The 21,378-nt window shown below is 42.6% G+C and overlaps 1 protein-coding gene across 3 annotated transcripts in view; it reads left to right on the forward strand.

The window, feature by feature from the left end:
- The window catches only part of LOC133377719 (60 kDa lysophospholipase-like), a 107,653-nt gene that overhangs the window by 53,678 nt on the left and 32,597 nt on the right, over positions 1-21,378 (forward strand). Inside the window, exons 9-13 of one of the 3 annotated variants that reach the window (XM_061612284.1) lie at positions 373-483; positions 6,558-6,674; positions 7,598-7,693; positions 10,845-11,008; positions 17,024-17,110. In XM_061612284.1, coding sequence (XP_061468268.1) covers positions 373-483; positions 6,558-6,674; positions 7,598-7,693; positions 10,845-11,008; positions 17,024-17,110 — 575 coding nt within the window. Of the gene's footprint in view, positions 1-372; positions 484-6,554; positions 6,675-7,597; positions 7,694-10,844; positions 11,009-17,023; positions 17,111-21,378 lie in introns of all 3 variants that reach the window. The other 2 variants (XM_061612283.1, XM_061612285.1) reach the window with 2 other exon arrangements.

A 21,378-nucleotide genomic window follows, 5' to 3' on the forward strand; every position in this document is an offset into this window, starting at 1 on the left:
GAGCCACCAAGGAAACGTTACAATCTAATGCAAACAAAAAGATTAAATTATCTCACTGACAATAACAGATTTTACCCCAGACAACCTCAATATACTTGCAACATTCAGAAATGTGTAAATAACAACTTGTATGCACTTGTGGGTTTGCACTAGCAGAAAGCACTTCCATTCTGAATCTGGTGACGTTCCTTGCATATCCCTCCTACCAACTGCAGCCCCCCTGCTCCTAGGGGTTGGGGATGCCCTCCAGAACTCTATGGGATTTTGTAAAAAACTGGGTGCCTTGCCCTGCACTAGCAGAGACTGTTTTCCAATATGCCTAGTTTACAAAACAGTGCACTCATTTACACCACATTTCTTTATTGACTACAGAACCTTATGGATGCAGGTGTGATTTCAGGGGCAGATATGACACCTGAAGCTGCCCTTGCTAAGCTGTCGTATGTTCTGAGCAAACCTGGTTCCTTGGATAAGAAGAGAAAGGTAAAATGTCTTTGTCCTCAGAGTTTCTGGACTACAGTTCCCATAATTCTTGACCATTAGAGGCTATAGTCATGATGGCTACCTCCACTGTTGCATGCAGTATGTCTCTGAATACCAGTTGCTGAGAACTGCAGGTGGGGAGAGTGCTGTTGTACTCAAGTTCTGCTTGCAGGCTTCCCATGGGCATGTGTCTGGCTGCTGCGAGCACAGCCTGCTGGCCTAGATTGGCCTGATCCTCCAGGGCTCTTCTTATGAGAAGGAAGGGAAGTTTCATTTCACTAGGCGAAGTTGTTAAGAACATAAGAACATAAGAAGAGCCTGCTGGATCAGGCCAGTGGCCCATCTAGTCCAGCATCCTGTTCTCACAGTGGCCAACCAGGTGCCTGGGGGAAGCCCGCAAGCAGGACCCGAGTGCAAGAACACTCTCCCCTCCTGAGGCTTCCGGCAACTGGTTTTCAGAAGCATGCTGCCTCTGACTAGGGTGGCAGAGCACAGCCATCATGGCTAGTAGCCATTGATAGCCCTGTCCTCCATGAATTTGTCTAATCTTCTTTTAAAGCCGTCCAAGCTGGTGGCCATTACTGCATCTTGTGGGAGCAAATTCCATAGTTTAACTATGCGCTGAGTAAAGAAGTACTTCCTTTTGTCTGTCCTGAATCTTCCAACATTCAGCTTCTTTGAATGTCCACGAGTTCTAGTATTATGAGAGAGGGAGAAGACCTTTTCTCTATCCACTTTCTCAATGCCATGCATAATTTTATACACTTCTATCATGTCTCCTCTGACCCGCCTTTTCTCTAAACTAAAAAGCCCCAAATGCTGCAACCTTTCCTCGTAAGGGAGTCGCTCCATCCCCTTGATCATTCTGGTTGCCCTCTTCTGAAACTTTTCCAACTCTATAATATCCTTTTTGAGATGAGGCGACCAGAACTGTACACAGTATTCCAAATGCGGCCGCACCATAGATTTATACAACGGCATTATGATATCGGCTGTTTTATTTTCAATACCTTTCTTAATTATCGCTAGCATGGAATTTGCCCTTTTCACAGCTGCCGCACACTGGGTCGACATTTTCATCGTGCTGTCCACTACAACCCCGAGGTCTCTCTCCTGGTCGGTCACCGCCAGTTCAGACCCCATGAGCGTATATGTGAAATTCAGATTTTTTGCTCCAATATGCATAATTTTACACTTGTTTATATTGAATTGCATTTGCCATTTTTCTGCCCATTCACTCAGTTTGGAGAGGTCTTTTTGGAGCTCTTCGCAATCCCTTTTTGTTTTAACAACCCTGAACAATTTAGTGTCATCAGCAAACTTGGCCACTTCACTGCTCACTCCTAATTCTAGATCATTAATGAACAAGTTGAAAAGTACAGGTCCCAATACTGATCCTTGAGGGACTCCACTTTCTACAGCCCTCCATTGGGAGAACTGTCTGTTTATTCCTACTCTCTGCTTTCTGCATGTGCAATGATTTAATTGGATTCAACCCATGATTTGCATGTAGAAGGTCCCTGGTTCCATCGCTGACATCTCCAGGTAGGGATGGGAATGTTCCCCTGTCTGAAACTGTGCAGAGCCACTGCCAGCAAGTTTCTACAGTACAGTCAGCTGTTTGTTGGGGCTTGCATAAACTTTAGCAGTTACATGCAGAGAAGAAAGGAACGATCTAAGAGATGATGGAAAGACACACACCTGGTCTTGACTAAAAGGGGATTAGGCAAATTCATGGAGGATTAAGCTATCGGTCTCAACTAGCCACAATGGCTATGGTCTCCCTCCTCTGTCGGAGGCAGTATGCCCCTGAATGCCAGTTGCTGGGAATCACAAGTGGGGAGAGTGCTGTTGCACTCAGGTCCTGCTTGCAGGCTTCCTATGGGCAACTGGTTGGCCACTGTGAGAAAAGGATGTTGGGCTAGATGGGCCTCTGGCCTGACCCAGCAGGGCTTTTCTGATGGCCAGAGCCTACAGCCCCCCTCCTTGACCCCCAGTAGGTTCAAAGAGTTGTATGTAAGATTAAAGTGCAAAAATGAAACGTATGTTACCAGCATGTGTCCTGGTTACATATATATTTTTATACGTCACAGAAACCAGAGATAGGATTGCTGCTGAAGAACAATCACATCTGAATCATGGAGAGGGGAGGGGCGGAAACTGTTTGTTGGCCTGCCACGTGGGGGCATGCCCTTGTGCAGCAACTCAGAGCCTAAACTCCCCTTGGAAAGAAGCAATGAAACTCTCCCACACTTGCAATGTTTTCTCCTGCTATGTTTCTTTTAAGGCATGCCCAAACAATGCTAAAGATGAGGACAGTCTTCCTTCCCACAGCACTCCTTGCTTCCTTCAGCTTTGTACAGCTATGTTTCTAGATAGTTATCACGCTCATCTATGTTCCCAGACTCTCTCTCTTTCTCTCTAATTATGAAGCAATTCTGCATCACAGAAGAGCTAGGCCACAATCCAGCATGATTCATTATGTGCATGCTTGTGTCTGTGCAGGAGTGCATTGATTTTTTTTCTTTTTTGGGAAGTTGTTACCCTGCCTAGCATCAGAACTTTTTTATCTCTGCTCTCATCTTGTCCAGATATACCAGATAATTGTAGTTCTGTGAGAGGGAGGACTAGGCGTCTCTAACAGGTCATTTTTGTACAGGGGTAGCCTGACCGCTGTAGTCCATGTGTTGGTAACCTCAAGGCTGGATTACTACAATGCACTGTATGTGGGGCTGCCCTTGGGCTTCATTCAAAAGCTTCAGCTGGCCTCCAGACTGTTGATGGGGGCACATGGCTGTCAACATGTGACACCACTCTTAAAATATCTGCACTAGCTGCCCATCTACTACTGAGTCAGGTTCAAGGTCCTTGTTTTAATTTACAAAGCCCTGATCAACTTAGGTCCAAGATATCTTAGGGACCACCTGAAACCTTATACCCCAGTTCGATCACTGAGATCACCTGCAGGAGCAGCGTTGGTCGTCTCCTGAGCTGACGAGGCTCATATAACATCAACACAAAATCAAGACTTCAGTGTCATCAGCCCAGTTCTCTGGAATGGTCTGCCAACAGAGATTCAGCAGGCGTCCTCTGTTTTAACTTTTAAATGCCTGCTGTGAAATCCTGTCTGTCCTGCCAGGCTTATGCAGGCAAGAAGATGGTTTTTTTTGAAGTAGTTGATTTTTGTTTTTACTGTATTTTTAAAAGTATATTTTTTGTACAGTTTATATTCATTGTAAACGGCTTTGATGGTTTTCAAATGAAATAGCAGTATACAAATATATTTATAAATAAAAATAAATAAATTAAAATCATCCTCAGCAGCCTAACCACATTCCTGGGTTCTGTGGGAATCCACAACAGCTGAAATGGTGTGAGAACAAATCTGCTGCATAGGAACACAGGGAGCTGCTTTATATTAAGTCATACTATTGGTCCATCAGTACAGGCGGGCCCCGCTTATACGGCAGGTTCTGTTCCGGACTGCCGCCGTAAAGTGGAAATTGCCGTAAAGCGGAACCCATTGAGGATAATGGGGCATGTCGCACAAAAATGCCGCGAAAATGCTGCAAAAGCCCCAAACTGGCTTTAAAATGGGGAATTTTCCCCTGCCGCATTAGCGGAATGCTGGAAAGCGAAGCACCGGTAAGCAGGGCCCTACTGTATTGTCTACACTGACTGTCCAGGATTTCAGACAAAGGTCTCCTGGGACTGCCAGAGACTATGTCTGGGGCTTTCTGCATACAAAGCAGATGCTCTGCCACTGAGCTATGACCCTTCCCCAGTCTCTAATCCAGCAGTGAACCTCATAGTACAGCCTTTCCCAACTTAGTGGGACACCAGATGTTGTTGGACCACAACTCCCATCTTTCCTGAGCATTGCCAATGCTGGCTGAGGCTGATGGGAGTTGTGGTCCAACAACACCTGGTGGCCCACTAGTTGGGAAAGGCTGTCATAGTATCTAATTCCTAAGGTGAGTTTTAGGCTAAAGTTCCATTGTCATGTGGGATCTTGTAGCTAAGCAAAAACCTGGATCTAAGACTGACCAGCACAATTTGAGTGTCTTATATATATAAAAAAATCTTCCACTGATGTTGTTGGTTTGAATGAAGGAAATTTCATATCACATGAAAAATGGAAATGGACTGCCTTCAAGTCGATCCTGACTTATGGTGACCCTATGAATATTCAGAGGGGGTTTACCATTCCCTTCCTCTGAGGCTGAGAGGCAGTGACTGGCCCAAGGTCATCCAGTGAGCTTCATAGCTGTGTGGGGATTCGAACCCTGGTCTCCCAGGTCATAGTCCAACACCTTAACCACTACACCACACTAGCTCTGTTCATATCATATATTGGTGTGTATATATGCAGAGATCTCCTGAGGCTGCTGGAGGGGCTTTCCTTCTAAAGGGTTTAATCTCATTTCAAACGTTTTAAAAAAGTTTATGGGAAAACAATTCAACAGTTTAAAGCAATTTTTACACGATCCAATTGACCTGGTTCGCGCATCACATTAAACCAGGCCAATATTCCATAATCAGTTGCATACTCCATGTCTTTATTTCATTTTCCCAGTACCTAGATGTCTTTAATTTTTTATTTTTTCCCCTAGTGGAAAGTTAATTAAGGTAAAGCCTGTCATGATCTTTTTTCACCCAGTCCAAAGTAGGATAGGTCCTCTTAAGCAAATAATACTAATAATGTGCCTGTGTGTATTTTTAAAGCCTGTGGAAAACATTCAGCAATATCAAGAGCATGTTGGTTTATTTGATTATAGGAAGCTTTCTAATAAATTCTTTAAAAACCCCACAAAATTTTCAGTGACCCTACTCAGACATTCATATTGTGCACACTGAATCTGTGTGCAGAGTACCTACACGTGTTCTGTTGAACTTCTGCATGGAGCTTTTGTAGGATTCCTGATTGGGTAGAGAGAACTTTGTGTGTGTACAGTTATATATGGGTGTTGAGTTCCATGAAGATGGTCAACCAAATGTGTGGAGGCATGGTAAGGACCTGCTGCTACAATCCTTACCATCACACAAACACACCCACGTTCATGGTATGTATATTGTTTGAATGCCTATATTTATTTATTAATTAAATTTATAGCCCATCTTCCTCACAGAAGAAGCCCAGAGTGGTAAACAAAACACTAAAAACATCTTAAAAACAAAACATCTTAAAAACATCTTTGAAAAAATATTTAAAATATTTTAAAAACAATTCCAACACAGATGGAGATTGGGATAAAGCAGCCTTTCCCAACCTTTGGCTCCCCAGATGTTGCTGGACTACAACTCCCATCAGCCCCAGCTAGCATGGCCAATGGTCAGGAATCGTGGGAACTGTAGTCCAGCAACATCTGGGGACCCAAGGTTGGGAAAAGCTGGGATAAGGTCTCTACTTAAAAGGCTTGTTGAAAGAGGAAAGTCTTCAGTAGAAGCCAGAAAGATAACAGAGATGGTGCCCATCTAATATTTAAGGGGAGGGAACTCTAAAGGGTAGGTGCCACTACACTAAAAGTCCACTTCCTATGTTGTGTGGAACAGAGCTCCTAATGAGATGGTACCTGTAGGAGGCCCTCACCTGCAGACATTAATCAATTGGGTATATAAGGGGTAAGACAATGTTTCAGATTTCCTGGTCCCAAGCTATATAGGGCTTTAGATACCAAAACCAGCATGTTTAACTTAGCCGGGCAGCTATGGACCTAATATCTGAGGATGACTTTTTAGGTCAGTGGTATGAGTTTATATACAGTGGCCCAGAAGTGAATCTACTATACCATCTGCTCCCACTTTGCATGGATCTTTGTGGAATGTTGTATTGGACTGAATACTGGTGTGGTTCTCTGTGCTCTATGGTTTATTTTCTACTTACCTGGAAAAAAAAGAAAAGGAAATAAGTTTATGTTAACTCTTTTGTATTAAGCTTCACAATATGTCATACCATAAGAGTTTATATATGTCATACTTTAAGAGCTTATACATGTTAATGGTATTGTTAATGTTATAAAAATCAAAATAATAAACATTGGATGGTTGCTTACTTATTTTTTCTCCTTCAGAAGCTGGAAGAGAGTCTGAGAGGAGAAAGGACTAATTCACCTATTGGAACCCAGATCTCCCTCAAAGATAGCAAGTTTATTCAAAAGATTGCACAATCTCTGCTTATCAGCTGCAAGGAGGTACTTGTTAATGCTGAAAGGCCATTGCATAATACTATCAGGGCCATCCTGTGAAGCTGAATGTTGGAAGATTCAGGAAAAGAAAGTACCTCTTCACACAATTCACTCCTGCAAGATGAAGTAATGGTCACCAAAACAGGGTTTAAAAAACGGCTGAGACAAATTTGTGGAGGATAAGGCTACCAATGGCTACTAGTCACGATGGCTATGTTCTACCTCCGCTGTCGGAAGCAGCATGTCTCTGAATACCCGTTGTTAGGAATCACAAGTGGGGAGAACGCTGTTGCACTCAGGTCCTGCTTGCAGGCTTCCCACAGGCACTTGATTGGCCACTGTGAGAACAGAGTGCTGGGCTTAAGTGGCCTGATCCAGCAGGGTTCTTCTTGACTTCTTAAAAAAGAGACTTTTAAAACAGCAAAAGGCATTGCTGAGTATAGAATGATGGGCATTTATGCAGTTTGCATGTTCAGTTTTCTGTGAATGCAAAGTACTTTTTAGTAATTTCATATATTCATATTTCTTTCCCCTAACTTTCCCATAACACTTTCCCCTAACATATGAATTTGTGTCACACATTGTTTGGCTGGTGAACTGCATTGCAAAATTCGGATAAATGAGAATTTCTAAGGATGACTGTGTTTCAGTTCTCATATTTTTTCGGAAAGTGCAAATTTAATAGATTCAGCTTGAAATGCGAACTGAATCTAATTTCTCACCCATCCCCAATTAAAACCCTTGCTACAGGCAATCTCAATTTGTTGTGTACCAGAAGCAGAGAGCAGGTGTGCTTCAGAAGGTGCTTGCAGAACCAGCATCTCTAGATAACATCACACAAGGAAATCTGTCTATATGCCAGTATGATTAGATAGGATTATGGGAAATGTGTAGATGTGTGTTACTATTCGCTTATTTTATTTTCTCAGGAGCTAGGAGCAGTTAAGGATGCTTTGACTCCTCCTTTGGCTTGTGCAGCGGCAAAAAGTGGTGACTTGGATGCTGTGAAAGCCTTACGGAATATGGTAAAACCCTCTTATTTATAATGTATTGTATATGATCACTTGCACCCCAAGCATGAGCAAACCTCATGCACTGTGGTCATCCCAGTGGGTGGGGTAACCCCATGACATTTAGGCTTTAGTTGTGAGGTGAAAATTAAAAATCCAAGGTAGACTTACCACAGGAAAAGCAATTGGAGAAAAGTTTTCCCCCCTCTCTCATAATACTACAACTCGTGGACATTCAAAGAAGCTGAATGTTGGAAGATTCAGGACAGACAAAAGGAAGTACTTCTTTACTCAGCGCATAGTTAAACTATGGAATTTGCTCCCACAAGACGCAGTAATGGCCACCAGCTTGGATGGCTTTAAAAGAAGATTAGACAAATTCATGGAGGACAGGGCTATCAATGGCTACTAGCCGTGATGGCTGTGCTCTGCCACCCTAGTCAGAGGCAGCATGCTTCTGAAAACCAGTTGCCGGAAGCCTCAGGAGGGGAGAGTGTTCTTGCACCCAGGTCCTGCTTGCGGGCTTCCCCCAGGCACCTGGTTGGCCACTGTGAGAACAGGATGCTGGACTAGATGGGCCACTGGCCTGATCCAGCGGGCTCTTCTTATGTTCTAATGGAGGTAGCTGTGTTGATCCATGTGAAAGAATCCAAAAGCAATTGTAGATTAAAGCTAGAGACAGATCCAAATAACTGCTAGCCTTCATATTTTTGGAGGGAGACAACCATCACTTTTATCCCAGGAGATTTTTTTTTCACCTTGCATGGTTTAATGAGCTCTATACAGATTTGCTCAGAAATAGGTCCCATACCATTAGCCTGCATAATATCTTCTCCACTCCACCTTAAGACCGGGCCATAGTTCAGTGGTAGAGTAACTGCTTTGCATGCAGTAGGTCCCAGGCTCACTCCCTGGCATCTCTAGGTAGGGCTGGGAGAGAACCTTGTCTGAAACCCTGGAGAACTTGTCATTGTAGACAATACTGAGGTAGATAGACCAGTGGTGTGACTCAGTATAAGACAGTTTCCTATGTTTGTGTTGTAACTGAAGGCTTTGGATTTTTCACTATGGCCAGAAATATCTTTTTCTCACCTTTTTGCTTAATATCAAGCATAGAGTATTGATGAAACTCAAGAGTTTGCTCACTGCTTTTGTGATGTTTTAGTTCATCCTGATAAAGTTACTGCCTTGGCGTTACTTTTGGATTTCAGCAGATAGTTGTCAAGTCATTGTCTGAAGCTGATAAGGGGCTCCCTGAAACAAATTCATGGAGAGGGGAAGGAGAGCAGGATCATACATGCCTCACCTCCACTTATTCATAATAAGGTCTGAAAAAAAGCCCCCCTACATGTACAACTATATGCATGTAGGTCTCTCTCCATGTGATCAGGAACATTGATTGTGCAAAGAAGCCCTGTGCACACTGTACAGATGTACCACACTTTTCAAACATTGTTATGAATGTGTGGAAGTTGGGTGCATACAATCCTGCTCTCACATTCATGCATCCATATAAGGCAGAGGTGGCTAACCTGTAGCCTGCATACAACCCTCAAGAGGTTTTTTGGTGGCCTCCAACCCCTCCCCCCTCAAATTTGTCACAAAAATTAAACATCAATAATAATGTTCATTTGGCTGTTCTCAAAGGTTTGATACTGTGATGCCAAACATTTTTTTGTCCCCTCCACTCCCTCAATTTTTAAACTAATTTTTAATACTTGGTTTACTGACTATCCCATAGGTACCCCACTATGATATTATGATTCCAAAGAGTTTTTTGATCCCCTCCACCCCCCACAATTTTCCATTATGGTTTTTTACCGACCACATCTGTGGGTCCCCTTCTGTAATGCCAAAATGTTTTTGTGGGCCCCACCCAGATCCCCAAAATGTGACTACATCCAGTTTGGCACTTCAGCCACACCCACTTTTGACATGTGGCCCCCAGAGATTTGACCATGGGTGAAAGTGGCTCTCAGACTGAAAAAGGGTAACCATCCCTGATTGTTGTTGTTATATGCCTTGACATACTGTTGATGATCCTGGGATGCACAACCTTGTGGTTTGCTTATGTGACCCACTGCATTTGTTGTTGTTATGTGCCTCCAAGTCGACTACGACTTATGGCGACCCTATGAATCAGTGACCTCCAAGAGCATCTGTCATGAACCACCCTGTTCAGATCTTGTAAGTTCAGGTCTGTGGCTTCCTTTATGGAATCAATCCATCTCTTCTTTGGTCTTCCTCTTTTTCTAGTCCCTTCTGTTTTTCCCAGCACTATTGTCTTTTCTAGTGAATCATGTCTTCTCATGATGTATCCAAAGTATGATAACCTCAGCTTCATCATTTTAGCTTCTAATGATAGTTCTGGTTTAATTTGTTCTATGACCCAATTATTTGTCTTTTTCACAGTCCATGGTATGCGCAAAGCTCTCCTCCAACACCACATTTCAAATAAGTTGATTTTTCTCTTATCTGCTTTTTTCACTGTCCAACTTTCCCATACATACATAGAGATCGGGAATACCATGGTCTATATGACCCTGATTTTAGTGTTCAGTGATACATCTTTGCATTTGAGGACCTTTTCTAGTTCTCTCATAGCTTCCCTCCCCATTCCTAGCTTTCTTCTGATTTCTTGACCATTGTCTCCATTTTGGTTAAGGACTGTGCCAAGGAATTGATAATCCTTGACAAGTTCAATATCCTTGTTGTCAGCTTTAAAGTTACATAAATCCTCTGTTGTCATTACTTTAGTCTTCTTGACGTTCAGCTGTAGTCCTGCTTTTGTGCGTTCCTCTTTAACTTTCATCAGCATTCGTTTCAGATCATTACTGGTTTCTGCTAGTAGTATGGTATTGTCTGCATATCATTGATATATCTCCCTTCAGTTTTCACACCTCGCTCATATAAGGTGCTTTGCAGACTGATTGTTGCTACTTACCTCAGTTGACCTAGACTGGCCACCCGAAAGCAGCCTCAAGAGAGTGTTCTTCATTAATTTTAAGAGTTCATGATTAAAGAAGCAACAGGGGAGGTGTTCTCTTGGCAGTGCTGGGCCTAAGCCTTGAAAAACTGGAAAATATTATTGGTGTGTAGATGAGACCCTTGTGAGATGGACGAATTATGTTTTTTAAAGATACACCTTTAAACAAACTTGTCACAGGGTGGAAACCTGAGCTTTGGGGATTATGATGGTCGCACTCCACTTCATGTTGCATCCTGCGAGGGCCATTTGGAGATGGTCCAACATCTACTGAAGTCTGGGGCAACCATGTATGCAAAAGACCGATTTGGAGCTACTCCACTCCTGAATGCTATCAAGTTCAGGTATTTATTTATTTTTAAAAATGCAATTCATATCAAGCACCCTGTATTATTAAGATCTGTCCTGCTACACTGAAACAATTTCATTTTATATGTTGCTTTAGACTGCAATCCAAACCCCACCTATGCCAGGCTATTTTTTTTTTTAGTAGAGGCATCCCTTCTACTGGCTCAGCCTTGTGTCTGTCTGTTGCCACCAACTGGCACAAATCTTCCCCTTCCATCCACCAAATGTGTAGGTGGGTGGAAAACCCGCTGGCAGTATCTCCGCTGGCCAAGCCTGCTGCAAAGCCCTGAAATGGAGTATTCTGAGAGTAGGGCAGGGCTGAGTTGGCTTGGGTTCCTCTGGATCCCAAGCTGCCTTCACAGCCAGGGGTGGTCAGCATCGGGCCTGATCTGAGTGACAACTAAGTTTCTGGTGCAGGCATCAGGTCCAATTCGCCTCCCTACCATCTTCTGCTGCTGCCATCATGAGTGGTTGAGCTGCAGATGCAGTGGTAGCTCCACAGAGCTGCAGCAGCGGCATCCAACAGTTTGAATTGCTCTGCCTGAGTAGATTTGGACCTGATGGCGTTGTGAACAGGAAGCGCAAGTGGCTCACATTTTCTCTTCCTCTGCAGCACTGCCTTTTCAGAATAACCTTTCATATCTGCCTTGTCCTGGCGATGCATGGGATGTCCTGGGGCTTGCCTATATCTCAAGAAATAGAGATGGGAAAATATCTCAAATAGGACTCAGGAAGCACAGCTTCCTGTTGCATGCAACAACCTCGGCACACCCAAATCTGTTCTTTGTTAGAGGAAGACGTCTGACTGTTGAGTTGAATATCTCTTCTGTTTAGCTTCTGTTAGGGTTAAAAAATACAACTTTCTATGTTCCTGAAAATATATGCCAAAATAATGTAAAATGTTTTGCCTGCGTACAATAGTGTAATTTACTATCTAGTGTCATATGTAGATTGATGATATCCTCTCCTGTCAAGATGCACATTTCAGGCTCTCATGGATGTATTTTTAAAAAAATGCAAGCAGCATTTCTAAACTTGGGAGGGACCTCTCTTTGAGGGCCCTGGTGACATGTTGCACTCTGCTCATGTTCTATCCCTCCCCATGTCCCCCAGAGTCTGTTTTTCCCATCTGCTCCTTTCCCCAGCATCCTACACATGCATTGGTTCAACTGTTCATTTCGTTCTCCTCCTCCTAATTCTTGCCAAGAAGCTCCAAGTTCTGCAAAGACATGCATCTGTGAGAGTCAGTATATCTATGCAAACTTTCCTTGCTATGCAGATATGGTGAGTGTTGGGGCATGGATGAAATATAAAGACTTGTTCATAAGAGTTACATTGTACAGCTAGCAAGCCTATCAGTGCTAGCTTCCTCTGTGGATCATCTCCCCACCTCCCAACAACTACAGGATCCCAAGCATGCAAAGCCTTCTTAGGAGTGCACTGAAGCAGTCTTTGGGGCCATAGTAGTTATTCTGGTCACTCTTTGGCCACACTCTTGATTTGTATTGTGCACTGAAGATAAATTATTAACAGCGCAATGCAATCCATGTCTATTCCTATTGAGCCCAACCCTATACACTCAGGTAAGTGTCTAAGTCAATTGGCATGCAATCATAATAGACATTATGACAATCTAATATCTAATCAAGCTATTCACATCTAGGAAGATTTGACAAGAATCTCTTAAAATTCTCCAGAAACAAGTTAAACAGACATACTGCTGAACAGAGATGGCCCTTGTCCAGCACACCTATGTAAGATATTCCTGCAAACAAGTGTGTGTATTGTGTGTGTGTGTGTGTGTTAAAACCGCACCCAGTCACTGCCTGAGGAATTTCACATGAGTTTGTTATTCAGATTCTTTTGCTTTACCACTCCCATAAGAAACTTCTACAGGGGCTCTTGATCTTTTTAAAGCTGCCAAAAGGGGAGTTGGAAGAAGAGAATGAAGCTGTGTTTTGGTTCAGGCTTATGCTGTTATCAGGTTGAGAAGACGAACTTAAATTGGTTGTCAGTTTGCAGAGGTTGTAATGATAGCTTCAGGCCTACTCTGCCAACAAACTTCACTGCGAAGCTTAAGGTGGAATTGGATGATTAAAAACCTTTGGATTTAGTTAGGTACTACTATTGCATGTGCAACTGGATTGTGGAATGACACAAAAAGGGAATCAAGCTTTAGTAATATTTTGGCTCTGCCAATACAAGTACATAAAATTGGTGGTGGTGATATTGGAGGAAGAAACTTGGTGGTCATCCAATCCGACTCTTTATCCTTAAGCAACACCCTCTTATACACAAAAATTCCAAGCATCTATCCTTATAATAGGAGGATATGGCACAGTTTGCTAGATAAAATAAATAAGCCCTAGCTATATTGTGATGTCCAGGGTTTTGCTTTTCTCCAAAGTAATATTGCGTTCTGTGCCTCTGATATGACATCATCCAGATAGCTGTGGTGGTAACAGCAAAGCTGCTCTCAAAGTATTTACTCTCCTAAGCCCTGAAGCAGTCAGTTCTGAAGCATATCTTGGCTTATTTATGTAAACAGTCCTGAGTAGGGTTGCTAGGTTCAGGGCCTGAGACTGATCCTGTATCTTTAGGAGAAGAGAAAGTCAGCCAAGTGCAGGTGTTCTTGCAACCCTGTAATGGGAAAAACCACAAGGTGGAATTCTCCCTTCCCCCTGCACAACTTTTAAAGATACAGAAGACCTCTTGGTTGCCAGGCCCAGCCTCCAAGAGATCTTCTGAATCTTTAAAAGTTGTGCAGGGGGAAGGGAGAATTCCACCTTGTGGTTTTTCCCATTAGAGGGTTGCAAGAACACCTGCACATGGCTGACTTTCTCTTCTGCTAAAGATACAGGATCAGTCTCAGGGATTGAACCTGGCAACCCTAGTCCTGGGGCATGAAGTAAATATGTTTGCCCATAAACACACAATTTCTTAGTGAATTGTTGGGATCTGACAACAGTTCAGGAGCAACAGCCTCCATAGTCTGAGGTGGTATGCTTTTGAATATCAGTTGCTGGAATCCACAGGAGGGGAGAGTGCTCTTGTACTCAGGTTCCGCTTGCAGGACTCTGAGAACAGGATGCTCGTCTAGATGGGACATTGGCCTGATCCAGCAGGCTCTTCTTGCGTTCTTAACTGCATCCAGATGGAACATGACAGTGGAACCAAGTCAGGGGAAAATGGTTATATAAGGCCAAATTGCTAAGGGCCAGTTCACAAGGTTTGAAACACAGGGAAATTGTATGTAAGAGTGCAGACCTGCACATGTGTGTTAGTGCACACAAAATATAACATACACATTGTGTCCAATTTTCCACAGTCCTTTCCTCACAACAAACAAAAGCAGAAAGTCTGGGAATTGAGTGTACACCTGATACATTTCTTTTTTATGCAGGACAGATAGCATATGCAGGCCTGGAACCCACCACACATGCAATATTGCAATATTCCCACATTTCCAACTAAGGAATGAGAGGAGCCATATCTTCTGCTGTTTACAATCATAGTTCTCCTGGTTTCTCTGAAACATTATGCAATGCTTCCATTGAAGTGTGTTATGTCTGGAGTGTGAGAGGTCAGTTCATTGTGTCTTGCAGGGAGAATGAAGCAGCCAAAAGAATGAAGCCATTCAAGTTTAGGAGTGGGTGACAACTGCATTTCTTTAAATAACTGGTGGGAAATATGGTTGTGGCCACCATCTTTATAATGCCTAACTCACATTCTTAAGGTCTAGTGTAGGTGAACCCATGAAAAGTAATTTAAAAGCATACACAGGATTAAAAAGTGTTGTCAGCCTGAGGAAGGCTTAGAGCCTAACATAGGGTTGTATCCGATACTAGTCCTATTCAGAGTAGACCCATTGAGGGTAATGAACATGGCCAATTTAGGTTTATTAATTTCAGTGGGTTTAATCTGAGTAGCTACCATCCATAATTATTATAATCAAGCTTAGCATGCATAAAGTGCTTTAGCAAAAGAATCAGAAAGAGGCCATGGCTCAGTAATACGGCACATGCTTTGCGGTTCCTGGTTCGATCCCTGGCATCTCCAGTTAGAAGGATTTCAGCTAGCAAGGCCAGAAGAGACCTCTGCCAGAGACCTTGGAGAATCACTCCTGTCAGTTGACAACAGTGGGTTTGGTAGACCAGTGGTCTGACTCAGTAAAAGGCAGTTCCATATGTGCCCGGAAAGGCCAGTGTTTATTTTATCTCATTTTTCTTAGTATCGTTTCCAGGGAGTTCCCAGTAGTGTCTCATCCAGATACTAAACCAGGGCCTTCGCCATTGGTATAAGAGTAGGTGTCTCCAGACCAATCACTGGGCTCTCATATCAGAAGCTGAGGCAGGGAAATAGTAGCCTATGTAGTGAGTTTATGGCCAAGGTAATCTAGAAAAGGTTCACTGTGCCTAAGTCCCATCAAAATCAATGAGACAGGCTGTTGTGACTGACTAAAGTTCATTATGTCAAGAAGCCTAGCATTCATGCCAGAAATGCTAATTGGATGCCAGTTTTGGTTTCTGGGCTTAATTCAAAGTGCTGGTTTTGACTTATAAAGCCTTATGTGAGGCTGCATAGGATTGCAGCTCGGTTGTCTAGGAGCTCAAGGATATGGATCAACCTATAACCCTCATGAACTGCAGTTTTGAGCTGCTCACCGCTATGCCAACCCTTCTCCCAACAGGGTATGAACCAGTTGATGCTTGAATAGCCTACACTTTTCCATGAACATTGATATCAATGCTGGGTTATGTTGCACTATGGAATTAAAAAGCAAACACCGCACTTGCTGCACCTGAAAGGGAAAAAAATGTCCTTGATGACATTGCTATGTCTCAAGTAACACATGTGATGAGATATTTCAGATAACAACAAACATATGAGGCCTGTAATTGCAGTAGCAGTTAATAATACATCCCTGCTTATGGAATGAAGGATTGAGAAATTCATTTTTTTCCAGAGAAGTGAAATTGCCTTGGTATTGTGATTTAATATTTATGATCAACGAAAAACGTTCTGGAAAGGCTTATTCATCATATCCAGTAGTGTGCTTTCTAAGACACACCTGCCAGCCCTTATGCAAGTTTGTATGTATAGTTACCCTAGAATCAAACAGGGAACAGTTTCTGGTTCACAGATCCCACATACTGTTCTAAACATGTTACCTGCTGCTTCTGAGTTTCTTGGTTAGGCCCTTGGGTAGTTTTAAGCCTGTTTGCCTCTTGGACATTCTGAACGTGATCTTGTGATGTTTTTACACACAGGCATAGAGGTATGACACAGAGTTCATGCAAGGGGATCCCTTGTTCTCTTTCCTCAGGGAGTTGCTCCCATCTGTAGTTGTGAAGCACAGCCATCATTGAGGAGGAACAGCCATCATCAGTGATGATCCCTACAAGGGGCCAGAGAACTGAGCAAAAGGCTTTTTTTATATTATTAGGGAAACATGGAAAGGGGAATGAGGTTATAGTTCCCCTTGTGTGCCCCATCTTAAAGGCCACTGGGCATTAAACGCAAATGCTGGCGCAGCCATATACCAACTGGGAGTGTTGTAGCAAAGGGAGTATGTTTCTGCTCGCTGGCAGTGCTCACTTGTCTCGCTCAGACTGAGAAGAAGCATCTTGTGAGGGCACAGCTGTCTGTATCTTGCTCTATGACTTTTCCAGGGCCATTCCATTGTCCACCCACCTCTGGAGGCAGAGTGCTGGAATTGGATTCTTGTGTTCGATGCAGCTAAACATTACAGTTAGAGCAATTTGGCACAGTTTGTGGCTACAAATTCACAGTGTGCCTGGCTTTGATTTACAGGTAGGCTCATATAAATCTTTTCTATACTGTGTTTGTGATAGGTGTGACTTATGGTTATCCTTCTGTTGAGAAAAATCAATATGGGAAATGGTTCTCAGATCCAGTTTATCAAAGAGTTGTTTCCATGTTAGCATGCTACAGATGTTTCTATGAAGATACTTGTGTGGTTAAGAATAAATTCCTCCACTTTCTTAAAGGCACCACAGTGTGATCTGCTTGCTACGCACAGCAGGAGCTCATCTTTCCAGCCAAGAGCTTGTGAATGTTGGAACTGAACTCTGCAGGTAAGAAAAAGCCAATTTTTCAATGTCTTTGACGTTGTACTGTGTCTATGGACTGGTTCACACATGCAAGGACATCACCTGATTTGTCTACAGTAATTTACTGTACACTTAATGATTAGTAGCTGAATGAGATAATCTGAAAGTTCTTTAAGTGGTTTTATATCTGTGAGAGTCCATTCATAACTCACATGGCAAATCATTGCTTACTGCTGTAGTAAGGGAAGAACAGATACGTGAACCAGGCCTTTGCTCACCATTGTATGCAATGGAATGATTAAAGATATTGGTGAACTACTAAGGCTGGTTGTGAAGGAATAGGACTTTCAGCCATTTTGTGTTTGGTTTTTGGTTATAAAATGGTTGCTTCTTGCTTTAAAGGTTCTCATACATAAGGCGATCAAAAGTTGACAGGAAAGTTAAACGTTTAAGGGTGGATGTTTTGCTCAGGTTGTGCACAGGAGGGTCAAAGATTCATCCTACGAATCTGGCAATTAAAGTGAAATAGACTCTCTTCTTCTAAAAGGTTGGGAGGAAGGGAGAGTGAAAATATTGTATATAAGCCATGCTAGGAAAATAGAACAGTTGGTCAGATGTTATGGAGTCAGAAACTTGAAGAGCTGGGGTTGAAATGCTACAGAAAGAGAAACTAGACGAAGACCATGAAGGGACCTAGAAGCTGAACTGAGGGATACAGAAACAGCCTTGAATGGGTATAGCTAAATGCATTAATCTCTGTATATTTTTATTTGCTCTTACGGTTAAGTACTTAAATTGTAAAATTAGCTTTTCTCTAAAATCATTTCCTCAAAACGATTAAACTTGTTGCCTTACAAAATCCTTCAGTAAAAGCATAATTTTTTTGGGGGGGGGCAGGGGTAGAATTTGATCTGAGGCTTTGTAGTTTACTCCATGCCTAAGTGCCATACCACTCTACCCAGAATTGGGAATAGGTTGGGCGACTTAAAAGTCCAGAAGGTTAAAGGGCTGCTTAATGGAGGCAGTCAGAGAAAAATAAGATAACCATGTGGTGGTGGTAGTGAAGTTAGCAAGAAGAAGTGGCTGATTTGGCTGGCTTGCTTGCCTTACTTGCCTCTCATAGTTCAGGCTACAGCTTGTGCTGTCACACAGGTTAATTTGGGATACTGGATAATGTTCCCCATTAGCAATATTCTCAAAGGGGACCAATTCATAAAACAAAGTGTTTGTGGCACACCTTGAAAGCCAATTAATGCATTACATTTTTCAGTATATTCTGGTTTATATGCACACCTAAAAACATATGAATATGACAAATGCAAGTATGTGGTTCCCTGACAGACACCCATCCAGACCCTAGATCTGCTTAGCTTCAGAAGTGCTGGTTACATGAGCTTTCATCAGTCTATACCCTGGGACCACTGGTAACATGCGAATCTTAGCATTAATGTTAACGGTTTTTTTTTTAATTAATTTAAAATCCTGCAGCATGGTAGACCTCAAGTTTAATCATAATAACAAGTAATAAATAGTAGTAACAATTTCTCTAGCAATTTTGAGAGTTCATGTCAATGTTGTTAGTGGTTTAATTAATGCTTCTATTTTAATTATGATGAACTGAGTCTGAGAGGGCCTTTCCTCAAGGGGTGTGTATGATAGAGGATTTGAACATCTTTGGTCTGCTCAGTGGACCATATTTTCATAGTTATTTTGGTTTCTTTTGTAGATGACAATATGCTTCATTGGGGGGAAAGTAAAGTCAATTGAAAATTGACCAAGACAAAAATTCTGAACATGAGTTTACACAGAAATGTGACTGTGTCAGTTGGAGGATTAACAGTCTCTAGGGTTTTTTATTGTTAGTGTATCTTTAAGAATGTTAGAATGCTCCCTTTTGGGCAGCAGTCAGCTGACTTTTCAGCCTTACTTTCCACAGTTTCAGCTTAGCATCTCTTTTAATCCTGCTTGGTTCTGGTATTCTCTCCCACCCCCCAGGTTTCGATATCTATGTCTGCTGTTACGCTGTTTTTAAAGTCTTTTTTAATTGTACTTGCTTAGTTTTTTTTATTACTAGCTGCTCTGGGAACACTTTGGGACTGAAGAGTGGCATAGCAATGAAATAAATGAAATAAAAATTGAATGAATAAATATTTTCTAAAGAGATGCAACAGTTCCTGGAGCAGAGCTCGAGTTTGCCTCTTGGAAGACCAGGGAAAATGGATTTCTGTCATTGACTTTTCTGCCATCTTCCAAGGGAAGAATGTAGGAGAGCCTTACTGGTTGAATCCAAACATCCATCCCCCTCAGCATCTTGCTTCCCACTTTGACCAATAACCCCGCAAGTGGAACATGAAAGCAATAGCCTTCTTGTGTTCTAGCCTCCAGCAGCTGGTATTCAGTGGCATCCTGTCTCTGAGTCTTGAGGTTCCGTATACAGTAGGGCCCCGCTTTACAATGCTTCGCTTTACAGTGATTCGCTAATTCAGCGGTCTCAATTAGACACAATTAAACTAAAGCCCCACTCATACAGTGCTTGTTCTGCTTTTACGGCGGTTTTCAGGCATCACGTGCCATTCTATTCAATGGGTTCTGCTTTACAGTGGTTTTTGCTTTACAGCGGGGGTCCGGAACGTAACCTGCCATATGAGTGGGGCCCTACTGTAGTCATCAGACTTAAATAGCTCTTGGTAGAGGTACTCTCCATGAAATTCAGAGATTTCAGGATGGGATACCTTAGGTGGCCTCAGCTGTCATGGCAGGGGGAAAAAATGAATGGAGAATAGCTGTGCTGCAAACTCCCCAAATTACTGCAATACAGCAGTGGTAACAAACATGACCTCCAGATGTTGTTGGACTCCAACTCCCATCATTCCTTACCATTGGCCATATTGACTGGAACAGATGGGAGCTGGATTCCAATAACATCTGAACTGCACCACGTTGGATACCCCTGCAATTACAGAAACATGGTAAAGATCTTTAAATGTAATACCAAATTTTGCTTTGTGAATTCCAGACACTGATTCCGTAATGTAATCCTTATCCTCCAGTTTGACAGGCTTGAAATTTGCTACGTCAAATCTTACCCACTGTCAGGATTATTAAGGGGAGTGGCTAAAAAAACACTCTGCCATTGTTGTTGTTACAAATAAATTGACCCCACACGTAGCCTCTTCTACCCTCTGAAGGACTTGTTGAACTGGTTAGCCTTAAAAAAACAGCAAAATGCATTGGGACTCAACAACGACCAGAAAAATAAATAAATCAGTGTACTGTATGATGCAATTTTGTACCAAGGAGTTTTGTTATGCAGGACTGATTTTCTAGTTCATTTTTTGTTGTTGTTGTTTCTCCACGAGTTCTATTTTTTTAAAGTGGAGTGACTCTTTGGAGCTCTTTCTTGAATAATTCCCAAATCCAAGAGAAGTGAGGGACACAGTGCGGGAACTGAAACTCCTCCAACCCAGAGTTTGCTTAGCTGGACACTTGATGCAGAATTGATATTAGTGTGTCCTGTTCTAACTTGAACATATTGTCAACCTGAACATTTTGCAATGTCTCAGATGCTAACTAGGGACTCTGCAGCCCACCTGTGCTCCTTGGTCAGTTGCGATGTCCTCTCCTCTCCTCCTCCCATGGATTTTTAAGCCCTCTCCTCCCCTCCCCTCTGTCATGAGCCCCATGGAGCATTCCTGGAGTGGTCAGGAGGAGGAACAGAAAGAATGGGACCCAGGGGAGGGGGCCTGTGGCCTGTAACAAGGGGGTGACAGTGACAGCTCCACTCTCCCTTAGCTCCAGTTACAACAGAAGAAATGCTGTCTGACCAGGAGCTGGCCCTTTCCCTCCCCTCCCTCTTATTTATTTATTTATTTATTAAACTTATATACCTCCCCTTAGCCGAAGCTCTCTGGGCAGTGCACAAGACTAACATCAAATACAATAAACACATATTAACAATTTAAACACATTAAAAAGATTTAACATTTTAAAAGATGAAACAATTCCAACACATACTAAAACGTATTAAAATGTTCAACCAAGCTGTCGCTGTGCACACTTCCTCTTGGAGATGAAGAATCAGAAGCTCAACACGAGTCATTGTCTGAGATAGATCTCAATTAAGTGCTACTGCCGCCATCACCCAGGACATGCAGACAGATGCTCAGGCATGCACAGATAGCTCCAGCTTTTCCAATTCGGAGCGCTCACTTGCTCATGTGGTCCAGTTCAGTGAAACTTTCCCGTGTAAGTAGAAAGCGCCTGCCCCGAACCTACTTAAAGGGTCTCGATGG

The sequence above is a fragment of the Rhineura floridana genome, chromosome 2 (genome assembly GCF_030035675.1).
Source record: "Rhineura floridana isolate rRhiFlo1 chromosome 2, rRhiFlo1.hap2, whole genome shotgun sequence".
Taxonomy (NCBI): Eukaryota; Metazoa; Chordata; class Lepidosauria; order Squamata; family Rhineuridae; genus Rhineura; species Rhineura floridana.